We start from the raw sequence: 21,655 nt of genomic DNA on the forward strand, positions 1-21,655 counted from the left end.
TGCATATTCCGAATAAATTTCTTATATGAATCCTAACCTGGGTAGTTTGTATAAAATCTCAATTTCACTGCATGTTTTATGCAATCCCATCCAAAGTTATGCATATGCATGTTCTAGCATGCTCAGCATTTTAATCATGCATATTGAGTTTTAAATTGTTTCAGTCACAACAAAACCTCATCCGAGTGTACTTATTGAACAAACAGCATTTGTGAATGCAGTAAAGTTGAAATTCAGTAACAACAATGCTCTGATTGTAGAAAACAATATAACATGCACACAGAATTTCATTCAGATTAGCCTCATTCGGTTTACTCTGGGTCTAGCTTTCCAAAAATCAAGTAAAAATTTTGTTAACTAGTAGAAAGAATGTTCAGTTTAATGCTGACCTTAGAGCTTGAATAATTTGGGGAAACTCTGTCCTGATAGTGGATAGAGGATAAAGAGCAAAATGGCTTTCGGAGAAAGAAAAAGAAAGAGAGAGGGGGGTAAAGGGCGCAGTAAAAAGGTAAGTGTTTTTTTTTTTTTTTTTTATCATAGCCAAGGGGAAGCCTGTTCAATTTTCTAAAGCACTAGCACTCCAGCCAAAACAATGACAATTCAAATGGCCTGGAACTTTTATATAAAACAAACCGTGCTATATTACAAAGGCAGGAAATGGTTTTCCACACCAGGTTCATTCATCCATTCACCGTGTCAGAGCTGCCAGAGCTGAGTTACAGCCCTCTTTCCCTCTAAATGCTGATACTTACAATCCAAATGAGAACAGATTTGTATCTTAGAACTTCTTTACCTAAGAACCCTCAGCCTTTTGAGTCTGGTTCCTCGTAATGACGTTTCAGGAGGTTTTTCCTCGACACTGTCACCTCTGGCTTGTTCATCAGGGAACTAAATCTACAGCTGGATTTCTGTAAAGCTGCTTTATGTATTATTATTTAGAAGCTTTTGCATTTCTTAAACACCTCTGTAGTGTTCTCAGTGGAAATTTTGCCAGCATTTAATTGGCCATGCAGCAAAATTGACCGTCTTCTCTGGGTGGGAGGGATGGCATACTCTCTTTCCCCTGTCAATCAGAGCAACTCTAGCCAATCATAGGCATCTGTGAGCTCATGTATGCATAAGAGGGCAGACAGCACTTTCCTCCACAGCATGTGTAGCAGTTTGAAAAGTTGTGGCAGCTGGCTTTATGTATCATAGAGGAAGCACATGTTAGCTTTCACCCTTCCTGGTTAGCAACTGTTGTATGATGGGGGTGGGAATTTGTAGGTGACTAAATTGAGGATTTGCTGTTGATTGGATCTGTTAAGATTTCAGTCACTAACTGGCAAACAACACTAGATTAGGTCGAGTCTAACATGTTTGATTTAACTCAAATCACTAATCTAATCTCACTAAACTGAGTCTGACCACTTTACAGACTAATCCCAACTGTGTATCAAGGCTATAATGAGGTTAAATGTAAAATGTGACCTCTAGTTTAAGGATAAAGTAGTATATGTGTGTTTGGGGTGTTTACCCCACTTGGCTGTCTCAAAATGTTAAAAATGAGGCGATGGGTGAAACCGGAGTCTCTCCTCTGATATTTCCAATTTCGCAGCCCAACACAGGGACACAGAGCAGGTCTGTGTTCGGCGCCGTCTCGGTCCCAAACCCAACACACACAGGAATCTGCATGTTTTATCTGATAAACCCGAGATGTTGCACAAATAAAGGCATCCTGGCACATCAGGAAGCTCATGGCTTAAGATGGGGACTTTGCTGACCGTGCTGTCATAAGCAATAAGCACAGAATGCAGTGGATTTCCTCCTAAGGAACAGTTAAGAATAACTGGCTCAGTGAGTAGCAAATGTAGCAGCAGCTTGCCATGAAACAGAGCCAAAGTCTACGGTGTGACAAAAGTATATTTTTAAATATCCAGATTTGTTTTCCAGAACATTGGGTCTTTGGCAGTCGCTGGGAGAATTTCTGTGTGATTTTGAATGCAGGGGCAAAAGTGATCCGGATTGACGTTAACAGAGGAAAGCTGGCACAGATGGTTTGGATCGTACTGTTACCTGAGGCATAGGGAAGGAAGCAGCTGGGGTTGTACTCGAGTTTCTTCATGAAGCGGATTTGGCCGTTGTCCCGGAGGCAGAACAGGTTCCTTTCCCCAAGTATGAAGATGGAGGAGGCTGATGGAGAGACGGAGGGGACGTAGATATCCAGCGCCTGCTCTCCTAACACTAGTGTCCACTCAGCCTGAAACACAAACACACACATCCAGAGATGGGTTTAAGTACACAGAGAATTGGTTAGAAAATGGCTCACACATGCACAAACACATACCATGTGCCAATTTAGTTCTATTAGAGAAGAACTATATTGTTATTGTGGACAATAAACACTTCAATAAAATTCGGTATATAAGAGTTTATGCCCAAATCTCACCCTTCACTTCGTTAAATGCCTCATGAGCCTCTTCACTGGTAATATTGTGAGCATTTTAATACACTATTTATGAGTGCCACGGTGGACACAGCTCTCTCTTATTTTATTTTATTTCATTTCATTTATTTATGGATGTTTCCAACTTTACTGTTTTTTAGTGTTTCATTACGACAGATCGAATGTGGTTATGATAAATACGCAAGGACTAAAACCTTTGTGGGTGTGCTATTATAGGAAAGTAATCAGCGATGGGGTGGTGTGATGCAGCCTGTTGTAAAGTGATCCCACCCCAAAGTTGATTATTTTCCTATAACAGCACATCCCAAAGTGTTTTATTCCTTTAACAATTTGCCAATGATTTGCCAATTACATTTAATGTAAAACATCTTATATGTTATAGCAGCTATAAACAATTGCTCCCTCGCCACCACTCTTTTTCTCTCTCTTGAAATCACATTGTAACACAACGTCGTGCAAACAGACTAACCGTAAGCCTCTTCCCAGAGCTCTTGCTCTGCTGTTCCGAGTTCTGTCTGGTGTCTGCGTCCGTGGCGACTGCTAGTGTCTCGTACCTGCATCCAGAACAGAGCAAAATGGCATCATGGCAACAAAAAACCCACATAGCATAAGCAACTCAGAACAGCATACATCCTATTAATGCTATTACAGACATGAAGTCATGAGAACTCCAGTCCTCATGCAAGGACATCGGAAATTTAAATTGTCACTGTCACTTTTATTACAAAGAACTTCCTGTATAAAGAGCTGTTTCGTTTCCATACTTATTAGATGCTACTAAAAGAGGAAACTGCTGCAGCCAAAGGTTTGCGAATGCTTTGCTGTCAGTGTAAAACCGTCTGTTCTTCAACAGCCAAGGATAAGAAACAGTGGTGGGGTTGATTATTCCGCCTCATGCACATGAAGTGTGAGTGCGCACACACAGCTCACCCAGGGGATGTTCACCTACGCACACGTGTGCGTGAGAGTTTCTGCTTGTGGCAATGTGACTGTGTGAATGCAGGCGCGAGCGTGAGGGATATGTGAAGCACATGTGTGGTGTGTGTGAGTGTGTACGTGTGCGAGTGGGTGGCTGAAAAAGTGGAATAAGACGTGATTTGGCCCGCCAGAGTCGTCTTATGATGACGGGTAGAATATGAGACGATAAAGAAATTAGGACTGAGCTCTCTCACCTATTTTTAATATAATTTTCAGGTGCTGCATTTTGTGAGATGCTTTCAGAAAGGGTTTCTATTTTTTTTGGTCATGGACACCATCATCACCATGTTTGGTGTAAAAAGAGGAATAATACAAGGAAAATTCCCAAAGCATTAACTAAACTGTGGGGTTTTTTGGGCTCTGTGACCATAATCCTCATACTCATGTGTCAATCTTTCAACTGTTCCAGACTTTGGATAATGGTATTTTTACCTGCTTATGCCTTTTTATAGGCATTACCTAACTTGTGCAGGTCAACAACCATTTCTCTTTTGTGCTTTGGGTTTCCCTTATGGCCACGGATAACATATAGTACATACTGTATGCATGACCTCATATTTACTTCCTAAAAGAAACTGAAAATTGTAAAAAGCAAAAACAAAGTTCCTGGAGACAGAGAAATAAAATGTGTAATTTTTACATAACTTGCACTTATATTAAATGGGTGTCAATAGTTTTGCCACACATATTATAGAGGAAATACATCTACTTTTAATTTCTTGTAAGAATGATAAGGTAAGTAGTATCTCAAGTTGCTAAAAAGAGTGAAAAAAATTGAATAAGTGTTATTTAATGTTTATTTTATAAGTAGATTTTAAACCTATTTTCTATAAGGGTGCCAATAATTCTGGAATTGAGTGTATAATTCTAACAGCAAGTTTAGAGGAAGTGATAACAGCCTCAATGTAGAGCACCAACACACACACACACACACACACACACACACACACACACACACTGAGAGATTCCATCTAGGTGTTGCTCGGTTGAACAGGTCTTAGCCTCAATGCTGAAAGACAGTGTGTGTGTATATATGTGTGTGTATATGTGTGTGTGTGTTTTTGTGTATTGTATTCATTTATTGTCCAACATGCAAGAAGTCTTGCCAGAAGAAACAACAAAAGTCATTTATATGAAAGAAGATCTCGCTCGGACCTGGCGCGAAAAGCACATATATCAAACTTCTTGTTTCTTCTTCTCCTTCCTCGGAATCCTCCCGGCACGCAGGAAAACGACTGAACCGGCTGAATAAACGAAAACCTGGGCGGCCTGAAATTCACACCGTCACACAGTGAGAGTCCAGTGGAGGGCACTGCCTTTACCGCTACTGCCATCGAGACTCTTTTTTTTTTAACAATCACCCACAATTCTCATTCCACGATTCAGCATTTTAGGCAAACCTCCACATTCACGACAGCCTCAAACCTCAAAAACTGTTCCCCTTAATTATCTACAGTTACATACAGTCTGATCGACGCTAGGTTGAATACTATGCTATTGTTTCAGGAGAATCTGTCTGAATGCATTTCCTGCATTCTTAAACCTCCAAATACTTAAACTATATGGAACAATAAATGGCGGCGATCTGCAAGTGGAAATTTCATTAGGACGTGAGAAACAGTCCTCGGCTTGCCGCTAACTGGACTCAGCTGTGGAAACAGCAACAGAGCCGTGCAACGCCTACTCGACCAGCTGCGCCGTCCAACAGCTACTATTTTTTACTATTTCTACCCACAATTCCCCCTATCCCTCTTCCCCCATATGCCGGAGACGGAGGATGTGGTCAGCAGGATGACAAGTGAGAATAAGAATGGCCTTCTCTGCTCATATATAAGTTTGCATATGAAATTTTAGCTTGCCCATACATGTGCTTACCCACTCCCCCTTTCTGTCAAACATGCCAAAGAAAACGGCAGAATAGTGCTACAAGAGCCTGGACCACATTCAAAGCAACGGCAGTAGTTCGTTTAAGTGACATTTTTGCCCTGAGTGACTTATAGCTAATTGCAGGGACAGTTCCCCTGGGGCAACTTTGGGGTAAGTGCCTTGCTAATGGCACTGGGAGAAATCAGCTAGAATTGAACCCTTGACCTTTTGAACCATGGCCAAGTTCTCTAGCCTCATGCCCTCTCTGGTTAAGTAAAAAAAAAAAAAAAAGGCTTCATCAGCCAAAATTAAGTGAAGGGATTGTGTGGATAATTTTACACGATTTTCATTCAGTATTTAGCACATTAGAGTCGTTCTTTGAATCTCTAATGACGCTAGAGTGGCTATAATACAACAGCATTTTAGGGCCACATTTGAAAAAAATAAAAATACAAAATTTTGAGAACAAAGTCGTAATATTTTGAGAAAAAATTTGAAATATCTGATATTACGAGAAAAAAGTTGCAATATTTTGCGGAAAAAAAAGTCATATGATGAGGAAAAAGTGGCAATATTTTGAGAAGAAAATTGTAATATCTGATATTACGATTAAAAACTCGCAATATTTCGAGAATAATGTTGCAATATTTAAAGAAGAATGTCGACAAAATGATACATATCAGAGCAATGTTTATGTGTTAAAATATTAATTCTGAGATTCTTTTCTCAAAATATTGACATTTTTCTCGTAATATTAGATATTACAACTTTTTTCTTGATATATCATAATACTAATATTTTTTCAAAATATTATGACTTGATTTTTGAAATCTTGTTTTTATTTTATACATAGTGGCCCTATAATGATATGTAATGCCCCATCCCTTAAAAACCCTCGCATGAGGCAAAGGAAGTTTTAATATGAAATTGCAGTGTGCCTCACAACCAGCAGGGGGCTCTAAAAATTACAAACTACTCCTTAAGGGATCCGCAAATCACAAAATCATAATAAACCTGTTAGCTATCCCACCAGGCAATTAAAAGCACGTGTGATGACCAGTCCAGTGTTTTAGTTACCCAGAAACCTAACTGATGGGGCTAAAAAGTGGTAGCTAATATGATGTAATAACGTATGGAGAGTTATTTAGCTAGTTACGTGTATTAGTGCAAACACAACTGAGTGTATAAATTCCTGCATAGGTGACAACTTGGCCATAGTTATTATACTTTTCTTAAAGTTAAAATATTGTGTTTGCAGCCTCGACAAAAAGTCAGTGGCCGATGTTGATGTGTTTTAAGCTGCTGTGTCTCATCTTCATATCTCACTTTCGGCTCGTGTCTTTATTTCATATCTCGATGCACGAGTAGGGCTTTCTTTCTCGGGTTGTTGAACATAGAAGAAAAAAAACGCTGGTGATCGCAGGGTTACTGAGCCTACTTGTCCAATGGGCAACTACGAATTAAAAACTAATAGCCACATCATTTTCTTGTCCTGGGCAAATGCAATTTTCAAAGAAATTTAACATCTTATTGTTTTGTTTGTTAATATGTTTTGTTGATTAAGAGAGAATAAGAATCTATATGGTCATTAATCTGACCTGTAGCACTCCACCTGGCGGGAGGAGGAGACGGTGATGAAGGCGTCGGTTCGGGCGCAGTAACACAGGGGCCCTGGGAGTAAAAATCCGGGCAGGAAGCGTCCAAACGCGTAGCTCTCCTGCTCGAAGAACATCAGCATTCCGTCCATGGACTGGATGCAAATGAAGTGATGTCCTGTGGAAACAAAAAAAAAAAAAAAAAGAAAAAAAAGGGGGAAAAAAAGCAGAAAGCTTGCTGAGAGACACAATAGCAACAAAAACCACAACTATTCAGACAAACCTCATTCTCATCAGTGAAAATAAACCAATCGGCTGCGGTCTGATGAGGATGAAGAGTCGCATTAGGGAAGTGTTGTTTCGTTCTGGGCTGACTTGGCTCGTGCCGTAAGCATTTCTGATGCTTTCCTTGCGCTCATTCTGACGTGTGTATGGAGGCTTTGTCTGTCACACTACACTCCGACTCTCAGAGTCTGCATGGTCCGTGGCTCACGCTCACATCCATGCTTTATGACACAGAAAATGAAGGCTTGCAATACGCTGTAAAAAATACAGACGCTACTAATTAGGTCTCACTGTGCCATTAAAAAAGATCGCACGCTCGTCAACGAGGGGTCAACGAGAACCACCAACAAAGACGTCCTACTCCTACGCATATGGAAACCTAATGAGAGTGCATGTGTGAGAGCGCGTGTGTGTGTGAGAGTGAGTAGGTGTGAGTGAGTGTTAATGATTTTCGGAAGGTTCAGCGCAGAGTAATGAGTGCTACTAGTGTAATTAGTGGACCAGGCAGGGTTTGGGTCAGCATCAGGCCACCATGCACACACAGTACACTCCTTTCAGAACTGCTGTCTCCTTCCCGGCTTCTGGACCTGCACCTCCTGCTCCGGGGACGTCATTAATATCACCATAAAGATGATTAATTAGGCCATTTTGTTTCCACAGGAGGTTCTGGACTGTAATTCAGCGTAGTGCTTACTTCAGCAGTTCTCTGTCACACACGGAAACTCAAACCACATTTACAGTACCACTATTCCATATTTTCCCAAAAGTACTACCTCAAGTGCAGTGCACTCATCTTTTTTAAGGCATAAAATAAGCATGAGTTAAAAAAAACAGACTCTGCTGTCACCATGTGGTTAATCAGTAGATTGCATGCAGAAAGAACTACAAGTAAGCCTGTAATAAGGCTACAATCCTCTTAAGCATCAAGATGGCTGTTGCTCTATTTATAGGAGCGTTATTATAATCCGTTACTTATCCAGTCTGAGGATATGGAAAATCGAGTGGGCAGTAAATAAGTATCCTTCTGCACAAACACAAACACCCCTTTACCACTGACATAGTGCCTTTGCTGGGTTACCTTTTAAGAAACCGTGCACTTTTCCACCAGTAATTAATCAGCTGTAAGAATTTACTAATAAACCAAATTTAAAAAAGGTTCTGGCTGTTTTACTAGTCAAAGTCATACATTTCACTGATGTACCCATATAAATAAACCAATAAATACGGAATAACACACTAGGGAGCATACTGTTACAGGTAAAGAATCAATGACTGCATGGTGTGATGCGACCCAGTGCGAAGTAGAGTTACTGTTACCAGAAATTTGATTATCTTCCATCCTGAAGTGTTTTATTCATCTTATACCACAGCAATTTTTTTGAATTTAGCAAAGAAATAAGTTAATAAGACTGAAAAAAAAAAAAGCTTGTCATGTTACTAAGGAACCAAAATGTTCTCTGTCCTGAAGACTTTCCCATGGAGGAAAATTTACTGACTGTTACCAAGTGCTGATACTGGAGACTCCTTCCATAAATGTTAAATAAACATCTCCTTACAGAAAACATCACCATATTAATGATTATGCATTTATTCTACATTTATTCTACATTTATTATACACTGCAGGCGCAATTTGTGACGCGAAGCTTGGACACTTTGGATAAAGTGTCGCTTTATCATTATGAATTTACGATTGTATTTAATACAGAAAATGGCTTTTAATACTTTAATACTGCTAATTTAATAATATAATTATAAGTTTGTAACATAAAATATTTTGCGGTTTATGTTGGTACGTCATTGTTTACATAATGATAATAATCATGAGGATGTGTTTCCAGGGTGCTCACTGATAAGTGTGTGTCTCTGTTACTGCTGCTCCCTGCATAGTGCACTACATAAAAAAGACTTTATAGTGAATAGTGAACAAGTAAATAAGGGAGAGAATTTAGACACAGCATTATATTACTTAATTAGCAAACATCAAACACCAAACAGTCTCAGCTAATCAACTGCATTTGTCACAAGTGGGGAAACTGTGCACATTTTTCACGCAGCTGCTCCTTTTAAAAGAAAATGGTGAACACTGGGTGCTAAAGCATGCACGGATGGAGTCATTCACTGGCTAAATGCTCACCAGTGACCCCTCCGAAGGGGCCGTAGGTCATGTTGCAGGCCGTCCTCTGCAGGTTGTGCTCATAAACCAGTCGGAGCTGGTACTGATCCCCATGTTCCACATTTCCAGCAGTACCTGAAAACAGCAGAGAGAAGAGAGGAACACAATATTACTGCCTCAAGAAAGGGTTTCGAAAAAAATAAAAATCCACAGTAAGCTCTGATTGCTTTGTTGTTTTACAGGATGACTTCGAGTTCTTATTTTGCACCTAAGATAAGAGAAGATACAAGATAACAAGTTAAGTAGCGAGCTACAGAACAAAACGGAGCTTTAGCCAAAGATTATGTTTTACTAATACCACAGTGCTGTCGAATTCTCTAATCTGATTGGTCAGAAATGCCAGAGGTTTGTGCTAATACAGTCGTTTCTATAGCAACCCCTTTACAGGAACAACATAAGCTAAGACTAATAATGAATAGATTAAAAAAGGTGTTATTTAACACAGAAAAACTTGCTGATATGGTAAAGTTTTCTATAAGGAGAAGTTTATTTAACATTTATGGAAGGAGTCTCCAGTGTCTTATTAATGCCAAGAGGGAGGGAAAAAAAAGAGAACTATTTATAGCTGCTATAACATAAGTGATAACAGGAACTAACTTGTCTCAATGAAATTCCACGACATTAAAAGTGACAATAAAAAGTACGATTTGGAATTCTTTAATAAATAGAAATTGTAATTGATTTAATAAATAAAAAATAATAAATAAATAATGCGAATGATTGTAGTGTAAGAGGAATAAAATACTTCAGGATGTGCTGTTAGTGAAAAAGAGTACGATTCCACGCCCCCGAATGTTTTATTACTTCTGTTATGTTTGTTTCATCGACACTCCAATTCAGTGAGGTGTTGCTTTCAAGCCTAATATACAAAATACTCCCTCTTCACAGCACAGGACGCTAACCTGAGACGGCGTAGATGGATAGTTTTCTGGGATGCAACACGGCCAAGTGAAGCAGCTCCGAGCACCTGGAGACACAGAACAGAAATCACATTCGCTCATTCACAATCACAATCAGAAGACATCCTGAGCCACGAAACAAGACATTCCAAGTTTTTCCTAACATCACGTGTGAGCAATCGGAGGATTAAAAAGTCCCGGCTTTGGAACATGCCCACGTTCCAAAATCTGAGAAAAATGTTCCCAATGTGAGAGACCTGAGACAGAAATGTCTCCAGTGTGCTCGATTTGCGGTTTCGCCTGCAAATCTGTCATGTCTTTCAACCTGAGACATTGTTTGGGGAACAGAAAAACGAAAAGGGACGTTTATATATGTGGCCCCAAACCACAGCGCGTAACCCGGCGCCAAAAAAATATACAAATACTTTCACTACACTCTACCTCCTGTACGCTGGGAAACCAATTGAAAGAGATAAAATCAGATAACAGCATTGAACAAAGTGTCTTAAAGCACAGAAATAACCAAACATCTAAGAGAAACCCAGAAGAGCTTAAAGACATACAGAGAAATAAAACTACACGTCATACTAGAGAGCAGCCAAACAAAAGAACAGTAAACTCAGGCACACGGTCCTGCTGCACAATAATGACTAAAATGGTAACACTGAAATCATTATTATTTATCACAAAAGCAGTTTTAATGTACTGCACATTATAAGTGTGTATTGTATTATATATTATATAAATGTATGAATCTTTGAAATCACATTAACGTGGTTTAAGTTTATACTGACTCTAATAATTAAGGAAAGTTCACTAGTTAATGAAGTTTAAAAAAAAAAAAAAAAAAAAAAACAGAAATGAGATTTCTGCTTGTCCTGATTGTTCTTGTTTGAGTTCAGAGCTCTACAAATCCCCAGGAAGCCAAAGTGAAAAATAACCCAAGCCACGTGTGCTTGTGTGTCCGATATAATGTTGATTAAACGCTGTGAAACGTGGTGAGAAACGTTACAAGGCATAATACGAATGCAAAATGAGAGTGTGTTCTGTTTAGACGGTGAATGAAAATCTTCTCAGGTCTTTATTTAAATGTTCTTGGGATCAGACATGTGAACATGTGGCAAATAGATAATGTGACATCTAATATTAAAAAAAAACTTTATCACAACTACTGTACGTATATCGTCATCAATTTAAGAAATGTTTTGAGATGCTGAAGCATCATTTTGAGAAAAATTTGAGGTGACAGATATCTTACGCCCTCTGAGACCCTCTGCTGTGTTCACATTTTCGCTCCCCTATCGCTCGAAACACCTAAACCAGGTAACTTTGGGCTAAACACACTGATTGAACGCTTCACACATGCAGAGAGATGGACTCAAAAAGATACAGATTAACGCGAACACAGATTTCTTGGATCATTTATCAGACCCGTCCCTTTGGTGCCTTCTGACCCACTGATGACTTACGAGACAAACTTGCCCACTTCCACCTGGATGATGGGGTCTCGCAGTTGGACCTCCAGCAGCTGGGCGTCCACTCCGCTCTGCTCGGCCGGCCTGGTGGCGTGGGGGGCAAAAATCCGCAGCATTCCCATGTAGCTGCCCACCACCACCTTATCTGTAGAGGGTAGAGACACCCATAGAGTAGAGGGTTTTATACACACACAAATACATACATATATACACACACGCAAACACACATATATATGACATTATGTAAGGAATAAAACACATAGGGACATGCTGTTATAGGAAATTATTCAACGATGCTGCTAAGCAGTTACTGTTACTAGCCCAAAGTTGATTATTTTCCAATAAAATCATATCCTGAAGTGTTTTATTCACAATAAATAAAATGCTAATAAGTGCCTGTGAAACAAGTTAGTCCCTGTTATGTCTTACATTATAACAGCTATAAACAGTCATTCCCTCATCAGACTCTCTTTTTTTCTCCCTTGAAGTTAAACGCAGCTTGTCATTTTACCAAGAATCTGCAAAGTGCAAACTCCTCCATCCTAAAAACTTACTGACACTGAAGACTCCTTTCAAAAATTCGAAAACTTCACCCTATCAACAATTACACACAATCTGTTCATGTGGAGCGTCTGAAACTTAATCCCTGTCCTAAGTTGTTACTACAGAAATAAGAACAAGTGCATTAATATACACCTGTGATTTGCAGCTACGCTATTATTAGAGCTGCTGTTGTAAAAAATTAATCAACACCTTTGGACCAATCAGAATCGAGAATCCAACAGCACTGTGGTATAAATCCTGTTCAATCTGAAATACGCTATGAAAATAGCAATATTGGGCTGCAAAGTTATTGTTACTCGTTACTGTGTCATTAACATCTTCGAAGTTTCGTTATTGTTGACTTCTTAATCTTGCAAAGGAAATGAACTGAACTGAACACGAGCTGTAATTTGGACAACAATCTTCCAAACCTGAAAGCTTTTATTTCACATATTAAATAAAAACACATTTCACGGTGACGTGTGTCTATCTGACGTGACTCTGCATGGTCACTCACCGTAACCACTTCCGCTGTTGTCCACATCTCCGACACAAAGGCAGCCCTGGTCAAACTCCTCCCCCTCGCCCAGCACGGCCGCCCACCACTCCCGCGCCTTAAACAGGGACATCTCGCTGCGCTGGGAAAAAGGAGGAAAAAAAGACAGTCACTTCAACTCGAAATACACACTTGAACTATACAGTCTGTATTTCTTGTGTCCGTCTCTCTGCATCCACATTCACCCCAAAACATCCACATCTGGAGTAAGGGGCAAAAAGCTATATTTTAAAAGTTATATATAATATTTGTTATATTTTCTACCGCAGCACTGTTAAGTTCTCAAATCTGATTGGTCAGAAGGTGTTGATTAATTTTCCATAACAGCAGCTCTAACAGTAATTCTGGGAATCCCAGGTGTAAATTAATGCACTCATTATTATTGGACGCTCCGTATAAACTAGACCTACTAAAATAAATTTAAAACCAGCTGGAGAAGATGTTTATTTAACATTTAAGGAAGGAGTCTCCAGTGTCAGTGCTTTGTAACAGTCAGTAAGTTTTTTCACGCTTTTTAGTTTCTCGGTAACTTGACAAATTTTTGCTTTTTTTGTCTCATTAACTTTTTTGTCTCATTACGAAAGTGAAGGAATGGCTGTTTATAGCTGCTATGATGTAAGTGATAACAAGAACTTATTTCAAGAATATTAAATGTACCTACAAACTGATAAAAACTATGTATCATTCTTTAATTGGTAATAATCATCTGAGCGCTAACAGTAATGCGACATCTCATCAGGCCGCATGACAACACCCCAGTGCTGATTATTTTCCTAGAACAGCGCACCCTCAAGAAGATAAGTCCTTATCCTCTGGACAGTAGCGAGTACATCACATGGCCAAGGATTTCATTAGGAGCCAAGCGGCTTTTCTGATTGCTGACTAGCAAGCAGGTGGGAGTGATGGCTAATCCAGGAAGAACAAAAGAAAGAGCAAGAGAGAGAGAGAGAGACAGAGAGAAAGAGAGAGAGACAGAGATAAAGAGAGAGACAAAGTAAGACACAGAGAGAGAAAAACATAACAAAAGAAAGAAAGAGAAAGACAGAGAGAAAGAGAGAGATAGACAAAGTAAGAGACAGAGAGAGAGAGAAAGACAAAGAAAGAAGGAAAGACAGACAGAGAGAGAGAGAGAGAGAGAGAGAGAGAGAGAGAGAGAATACTATGAATAAACTGACAGAAGCCATAGCATTGCCAAACCCCACGTTTTATCTCATGAATATTTATGATATGCAAATTAGCGTCTGCACTGTCTCATTTGCATATTTTACATATTTTAATAGAAAACTGTAATACACATTTTTAAAATATGAAAAACAATAACAGTAATGTATGCTTCAACAACTTTACACTCTAACATGGTTTAAATCACATTCAAATATTTTTACAAGTTGTTTTTTTGTTTGTTTGTTTGTTTGTTTCATTGCAACCTGTGGAATATGATTTGTGTGCATATGCATATTATAATGAGCTAACACTGAGCTAGGAAATGAAAGCTACATTAACATAAAGCTACATTAGCTAAACTGGCTAAACTCAAGCCAACAGTTATTCTATAAGCACATTTCAGACGTTATTTTTAATTTACCTTCCTTACAGAAAGCTAATACACAGTGCTAAGACCGGCTTGAAAGCTAACGGCTAACGTTAATGATCTTAAGTACTTAGATAAGCTAGGTACAGTTAGCTTGGGGTCTGCAGAAGCGAAAGCCGGGACCAATCCCAAATGACTCCACATTCCCTAGATAGCGCACTATAGACGCGCCCTGAATAACTGCCTTCACGCCCTATGTAGTGCACAGGAGAGCCGCACAGGTAGCTATTTATTATCCAGCCCAGCTGAAGTGCTGCTACAGAGCTACTTTACCGACGCTGTTCAATGTAAAGTAGGTTTTTATGGAGAACGGAGGATGTCTGATGCGGTACCTTTTACCGAGACCCACAGGTGAAGTTCTGGAAGCGTTACCGGTGCTTCACGAGCGCCAGCATCTCATCGCGTGCGCTCACGTCGCCGTTGCCATGGCACTGTCACTAACGTTAACAGCGTAGTGAAACGGGTAACGGTAAAGCTATAATCATGGACAGGTTGTCAAAATAAAAGTTACTTCCGTAAGGATGTATTTCCGAATGAAACAGGTTCAAGTTGTGTTTAAGATGGAATATGATCCATACTAGTTGTACTAAATCTAAAAGTCGTGTGCAGTACGCAGACTCTATGCCACATTACTATTTCTGGTATATATACAAATACCCGGATGTTGTAATAGCAGGCTTATCAAGCCCACCGTGGTTTATTATTGTTTTATTTTAATTTCAAAATAAAAGCGTAGTCTGTGCTGAAAACGTTAAAAAAATTTTACAGCTTCTGTGTGTTTTCCTTTTCTTTTTTTTCCTTTCAGATAATTTAATTTGTGTTGTTAATTTTGTAAATACTTTTAAAACAAACTGATTACTATTTGTATAACATTATACTCTGTATATTTCTGAAATTGGTTTAGCATTCTGGTTTACTTCTGGTTTCAAATTAAATTCCAAAGCATTTTTTTTTCTTTTCTTTTCTTTTCTTTCTTTCTTTCTTTCTTCATTCTTTCAGTCTGGCTTTATTAAGTAAGGGTTTTCACATTTTCAGTCACATTGTTTATTCACCTTCAGTGACCGCTTTATCTTGGTCGAGGGTGCACGAGTCTGTCTATTCCAACAAACAAGTCATATTAGCAGGATAATTTTACTTTCATGCAGGCGAAGAAAGACCACGTTCATGTTAACATGACCGTGTGGTGCTGCATCCTTAGTAACCGCCTGGTCAGGGTTGTGGGGTTAAAATTATGCTGCTAGTTTCTTTATATTTTGGGAAATAAAGGCAAATAAATATGTTAGAAAATATCGCAGGCATGTACACAAAAAACTGATAACTGTGCAAGCAGGATTAAAAAAGTCCTGTGTACATCTCTGGTTGTGCAACTGTAGCTGAGGTAGAGGAAGTGTCAGAGTCGACTTCATACGCCATACTGACACTGCTGACATTTCTACCTCTTTTTTGTTTCAGTGTTTTCCTGGGTAGAGTGGGAAAAGCTCTTCTCATTTAAGCCACACCCACTATGGATTTAAATCCAAATACAGATACAGATACAAATATTTGGAGCATCATTGTCTTACACCCCTAGTACTTATACTCTTCGGGAATAGTATTTGCAAAGTGTCTTTAATAAAGAATAAAAGTTGGCCTGTAAATGTAAAAAAAAATGTTTTATTCAAGAAGACAGATTTCATTTCTAAGGTGTATGTTGCATCAGAGCATGTTTGCCTCGCAGCTCCGGGGTTGGAGGTTCGAATCCCACCTCCGCCCTGTGTGTGTGGAGTTTGCATGTTCTCCCCGTGCTTCGGGGGTCTCCTCAGGGTACTCCGGTTTCCTCCCCCAGTCCAAAGACCGGTGTTGTAGGCTGATTGGCATTTTCAAATTGTCCGTAGTGTGTGAATGGGTGTGTGATAAGCGGTACAGGATGGATGGATGGATGGATGTTGCATCAGTAAAACTCACTGCACACACAAGCATTACAAACTCTTCCATGGATGAAGATTAAAGACGGATCCTTGACTTTCCATGTTTCAGAAAACAGCTCTTTATTGCTCCATTAACACAGGCACAGGAAAGAACATTCCGGTTTAAGATAACACATGAAGAGCAAAAGAGCATTTATATTTCAAAATACTGGCCTTGACTCTTAGGTCTGAGCGAATGTTCAAGCCCATGTTTATCAGCTTTTCAGTTAAAATCTCTACACAGAGCTATAACTAAGGCTAAAATCTTTTTTACACTCACACTGGTCAATTCATACAATATTTCCTTCTTTATCTGTACAGAAGAAGCAATTGTCATGTCATGTGACCTTATTTGACAGCAGCTTCAGATAAACTTCATAAGTGCAGATGAATAACGAGGATGCATCGTGACAGATGTGAAGTTCACAGCAGGCTGGTGTCACAAAATTACAGCAAAACAAACAAACAAACAAAAAAAAAAATCAAACTTCACTTGCACGAGGTGCATTTATACACAGTTTAAGCGAACCGAAGATTAAATGTCCACTGCACACGGCGTGAATATCTCCCTTCGTTATCATCGTCAGTGTCACGCTGCTTGAGGGGGCGTGTCTGTTTACTACGCAGGACGTCAGTGAACCTGATATTGTGTATTTCGAATAAATTATCTTCTTATTCAAGTTAACTTAGTTCTAAAATATTTGTGTGAAGATAAAATATTCCCGTTTTTTGTCTATTTACAGCGCGTTCCTGCAGCGATTAATTTTTCGTCCAGACAAAAATATGCGTAAGCAGTACAATGTGAACGTACGCAACTGCGTACAGACGATGTAAAGTTGTCGTTTGTCGATTAGTCGCTGATCTCACTGACATAACAAAAAAAAAATAAAATTATCTCAAAGTTCTCACCGCTTGCTATCTCACAATCCATAGCGCATTTTTTATTCGCTACTCCCATTTTATTCGCTACTCCTAGTAATGCATTTGTGCACAGTGGACATGTAGCATATGGATACTGCCCCCTTGTGGACAATCTCCCACCTGTTAAATGTAAGCGAGTTACAAAAGCTGTACAGGATCCTGAATGTGCCGGTGTGCCTGTGTCCACAGGGGTGGTGCTTAAGTTGATCGTGCCAATCGTGATCAATCACAACTAGTATCATGATAGTATGACATCACAACCAAAATACACTGCAAAACTGAACACATTATTTAAGCACTACACTGAGCTGAAAAAATGAAAACACAAGCTAGTGGTTATATGATCACAAAAACAAGCCAAACTAGAATATATATGGTATTGATATACAACCATATGAATGCTTTTTCACATAATCTTTTTTTTTTTATCCTGTAACAAGCCTTAAAATATACTTTAATGAAATAAAAATAATCTAATAAAAATACAAACTAGAACTTCTGATTTTATATATATATATATATATATATATATATAGGAGCTGTGACAAAACTGCAAAAGCACAGGCAGCTTTATAAACTGTAACAGAGGAAGAGCAGCCTGTCACGAAGTTGAGGGAAAATAAGAAAGAGAACAGTGCTGAGTGAGGGATGATGGGAAGACGTCAATCGTCATCGCTGTCGCTGCCTGATTCGCTCAGCTGCAGATCGTTTCCTGAGGAGAGAACAAACACCAGCACAGACTTTAGAGCATAAATACTGCAAAAGAAAGTATTTTTTTTTGTTAAAAATTATGAATTTCTATCATTTTTTTACATTTCTGGCCATCATTTTCTGTCTATATTACGCAGAGGTGATGTCAAGGTGAAGAATTAGCCACTGGCTTACGTCAGCTCCCCTTTTTCCCCAAGAATCCAGTTCAAATATTTTTCTTTTTTTAGCATTTTCTCTACATTATTTTGGCGTAGATATTTGTGTATGGCAAAGACCTCCCTTCTCTTTGTTCACTTCGCAAAGTGGCTTCACTACAAATGATCTAATGCTGTAAAAATGTACACAAGCTGGATATATATTTAATGAACACATTTTTATTATACTCATTCCTTACAGGTGAGCACGTTGCAAAGCCAGGAATAACACAGACTGACATTTTTTTTTTTTGCATAATAAAACCTCTTGATGTTAGAAACAGAGTAATACGACAATCTGATCTTGCCGAGCTTCACCTGCCATGCTCTGTTGGATCAGTGTATATCACTCGATTTGGCTCTTTCCATGAGCTGCTCTGAGAAATGTGTACAAAATACACCAACACACCACGCAACGTTCATGACTTGCATGTAAACACGAAAGTCTGTCGTTCCTACATGCTTTTCTAGCACTAACACTGTTCACAAGTTGTTTATTTTGCCAGGGAGACGCTGATGTTAATCGTTATGCGATCTGACACGCCCACCCCGTTCTGATCAGGCAGAAAAGAAGACTTTTTGTAGCTTTTAGTTATAAATAAACTGTAGTTCGTATATATAAATATCTGTATAGAATCTATCATTTGTAAAAATACTCATGATATTTAGTATAACAAAGTTTTTTTTTAACATTAGAAACCAGGGACTTTAACATGTTTAATATGGAACCAATCAATTTGTGAAGCATTAAAAATGGAAAAGGTAATATTAAATATAATTTCTAAGGAGTCGGCTAAAATGATGTGAAATAATGTGTGTGTGTGTGTGTGTATAATGTGTGAGAGAGAGAGATATTCACTCAGTGTGTTCATTAGCTGGTTGTTGCCCTGGGATTTCTCCGTGCCGTTGCTCGGAGGCTCTCGGCTGGGGGACAGGTGGAGGTTTGTGCTCTCTTGCTCTCCATCACTGCTGGAGCTGTCGTCATCACCGCTGCCTGAACAACTGCCCGAGTCTGAGGAGCTGCTGCTGCCACTGCTGCTCATCTGCTCAATGATCTCCACCTCCGCCCGCAGCTCTGCGAGAGAGAGACAGAGAGAGAGAGTGTGTAACGGGACAGAGAGAAAGAAAGAGACGAGACAGGGAGAAAGAGAGGAACAGAGATGGAAAGAAAGAGAGACAGAGAAAATGAAAGACAGGGAGAGAGAAAGAGAGACAAAGAAAGAAAGAAAGAAAGAAAGAAAGAAAGAAAGAAAGAAAGAAAGAAAGAAAGAAAGAAGATGGTAAGGCAGAGAGAAAGGAAAACAGAAAAAGGGGGAAACCATACAGACAGAGAGAGAGAGAGAGAGATGAAAATGGGGGAAAGACAGACAAAAGGAAAGAGAGTGTAAAAAAAGAGAAATATATAGAGAACGACAGTGAGAATGTCAGAGAGAAACAGACAGAAATTAAAAAAGAAGACAGAAACAGAGAGCAAGAGAGAAATAAAGACAGAAAGAGACATAGTAAGAAACAGAGAGAGAGCAAGAGATAGACAGACAGAGAGAGAATGAGATTAGAGATGAGATTTTGGTGGATGTGAGGTGTTTGTTCTCGGTGTATAAAGCGTATATGGAGGCTGAAAGCGTCTTCAGGAGACAGTTAGAGCTATCGGTCGTCTCACCTCTCTTGATGTCGTCCAGCTGGGGTTCAGGAGACGGGTTGTCTTTACTCGGGGACGTCTTCACGCCGCTGCTGGGTTTAGTGGGAGTTCGGAACTGAGACGCAGGCTGACTGGCTCTCACAGACTGCTGCTCGATCCGAGCCTGGATCTTACTGCTGCCTTCAGCTCTGATGGAACAACACAGGGGTCAAAGGTCAACCAAATGTCTGCTATAGCTGGCTAATACTGTCATTAATCAGTTATGCAATATAACACATAAATCTCACATTGTGTTAAAGTGAAACTACACTGATTTTTTTTTTTTTTTACATGATCCAAACCAATCCCATTCCAAAATAATTCTATTTAAATCTAAACTCCCACCTGGTCTTCTTGACCTGAATGCTGCTGCTCAGCTTCTCCAGCACAAACTCGCCGGTGTCGTGGTTGATGATCAGGACGCAGTCTTTCTGATACGGCCGCTTGTTGCCTTTGAAGACCGTCATGGGAGGCGTTGAACCCTTGTGATGACAACAACGATTACTCACAATAAAAATCCAAGTAGGTAAGATCAGCTGTTGTGAATGTACAGAAGAAAAAAGAGCTCACTGGGATGTGTGGGAGCGTAATGGTGACCTCGTCTCCTTTTCCCACCTGCAGCTCTCCTTCACATGACGTGTCGATGGAGGCCGGCTTAAAATCATCTGCGACAGTAAGGACATGATTGTAAACAAAAATAAAGATGCACAATCCCTCACCAGCCTCTCTTTTTTTCTGTAGTTAATAAGAGTGTCAAAAAAAAAGAAATACCTTGTGTCACAGTACTCAGATACAGCTTTACCTCTGACTAATACAAAGAAAGAAAGAAAGAAAGAAAGAAAGAGAATGACACTGGAGACTCCTTCCACAAATGAGAAAGAAAGAAAGAAAGAAAGAGAATGACACTGGATACTACTTCCACAAATATGACAGAATGAGAGAAACAGACAAAGTAAGAGACCGAGGGAAGGAGGGAGGGGGAGGGAGGGAGAGAGAGAGAGAGAGAGAGAGAGAGAGACATAAAGAAAGACATAAATAAGAGAGAGAGACGCCCACTGGAAACTCCTTCCAATGAGCAGGGAATAAATGTAAGGAGCAGCTGGGAATAAATGTAAGGAGAAACTGGGAATAAATGTAAAGAGAAACTGGGAATAAATGTAAAGAGAAACTGGGAATAAATATAAAGGGAAGCTGAGAATAAATGTAAAGGGAAGCTGGAAATAAATGTAAAGAGAAACTGGGAATAAATATAAAGGGAAGCTGAGAATAAATATAAAGGGAAGCTGGGAATAAATATAAAGGGAAGCTGGGAATAAATATAAAGGGAAGCTGGGAATAATGCTCTTCACTCACATCTGATGGTGTGGAAGGAGGACTTGGCTCTTTTCTCGAAGCTCTCTCCCAGCTTTAAAACATGTTCCTCTTTATCCAGCACCGCATTACAGCTTCCGTTCATGACTGTAAGCCGCTAATCACCTCCTCACATCTACATTTATTCCCCTGCGGGCTGCTTAACGCGCAGAATCTCTCTGTAATGTCTACATACAACCATAACATACACAACCTGTTGACATCGTAAGGTTTCCGCTCAGGTTACCAAAATAAAAGTCTCTGGCTGGAAGACGGAAGACGAAATGTGGAACCAGACAAAACACACACCAACAACAACAAAACACACACATACCAACAATAAATAAATCAATAAATATTATCATAATAATAAATAATTTTGCATATATTAATATTTTAATTGTAAGAATAAGTAAATGATTTATTATTACTTTTAATGTTGTCTA

The 21,655-nt window shown here is 39.3% G+C and overlaps 2 protein-coding genes across 5 annotated transcripts in view; both read right to left on the reverse strand.

The window, feature by feature from the left end:
- bbs9 (Bardet-Biedl syndrome 9) overlaps positions 1-14,927 on the reverse strand; it is a 115,677-nt gene extending 100,750 nt beyond the window's left edge. For 2 of the 4 annotated variants that reach the window (XR_008300685.1, XR_008300684.1), the window contains exons 1-8: positions 14,742-14,927; positions 12,780-12,900; positions 11,714-11,864; positions 10,248-10,312; positions 9,307-9,420; positions 6,889-7,063; positions 2,916-3,000; positions 2,056-2,239 (exon numbers count right to left, since the gene is read on the reverse strand). Coding sequence is in view for 2 of the 4 variants with exons in the window: in XM_053227711.1 (XP_053083686.1) it covers positions 2,056-2,239; positions 2,916-3,000; positions 6,889-7,063; positions 9,307-9,420; positions 10,248-10,312; positions 11,714-11,864; positions 12,780-12,891 (886 nt within the window). In the remaining 2 variants the exon portion in view is untranslated. The remainder of the gene's footprint in view (positions 1-2,055; positions 2,240-2,915; positions 3,001-6,888; positions 7,064-9,306; positions 9,421-10,247; positions 10,313-11,713; positions 11,865-12,779; positions 12,901-14,741) is intronic. The other 2 variants (XM_053227711.1, XM_053227712.1) reach the window with 2 other exon arrangements.
- Positions 14,928-16,419: 1,492 nt separating this feature from the next.
- eaf1 (ELL associated factor 1) lies at positions 16,420-21,473 on the reverse strand. The gene is made up of 6 exons (XM_026940840.3): positions 21,213-21,473; positions 20,430-20,524; positions 20,205-20,341; positions 19,842-20,008; positions 19,041-19,256; positions 16,420-17,988 (listed from the first exon to the last, which is right to left on the reverse strand). The coding sequence occupies exons 1-6, from the start codon at positions 21,313-21,315 to the stop codon at positions 17,939-17,941; spliced, it is 768 nt and encodes a 255-aa protein (XP_026796641.1). The 5' UTR covers positions 21,316-21,473; the 3' UTR covers positions 16,420-17,938.
- Between the last annotated feature and the right edge of the window lie 182 nt (positions 21,474-21,655).

Source organism: Pangasianodon hypophthalmus, chromosome 21 (assembly GCF_027358585.1).
Source record: "Pangasianodon hypophthalmus isolate fPanHyp1 chromosome 21, fPanHyp1.pri, whole genome shotgun sequence".
In the NCBI taxonomy this organism is placed as follows: Eukaryota; Metazoa; Chordata; class Actinopteri; order Siluriformes; family Pangasiidae; genus Pangasianodon; species Pangasianodon hypophthalmus.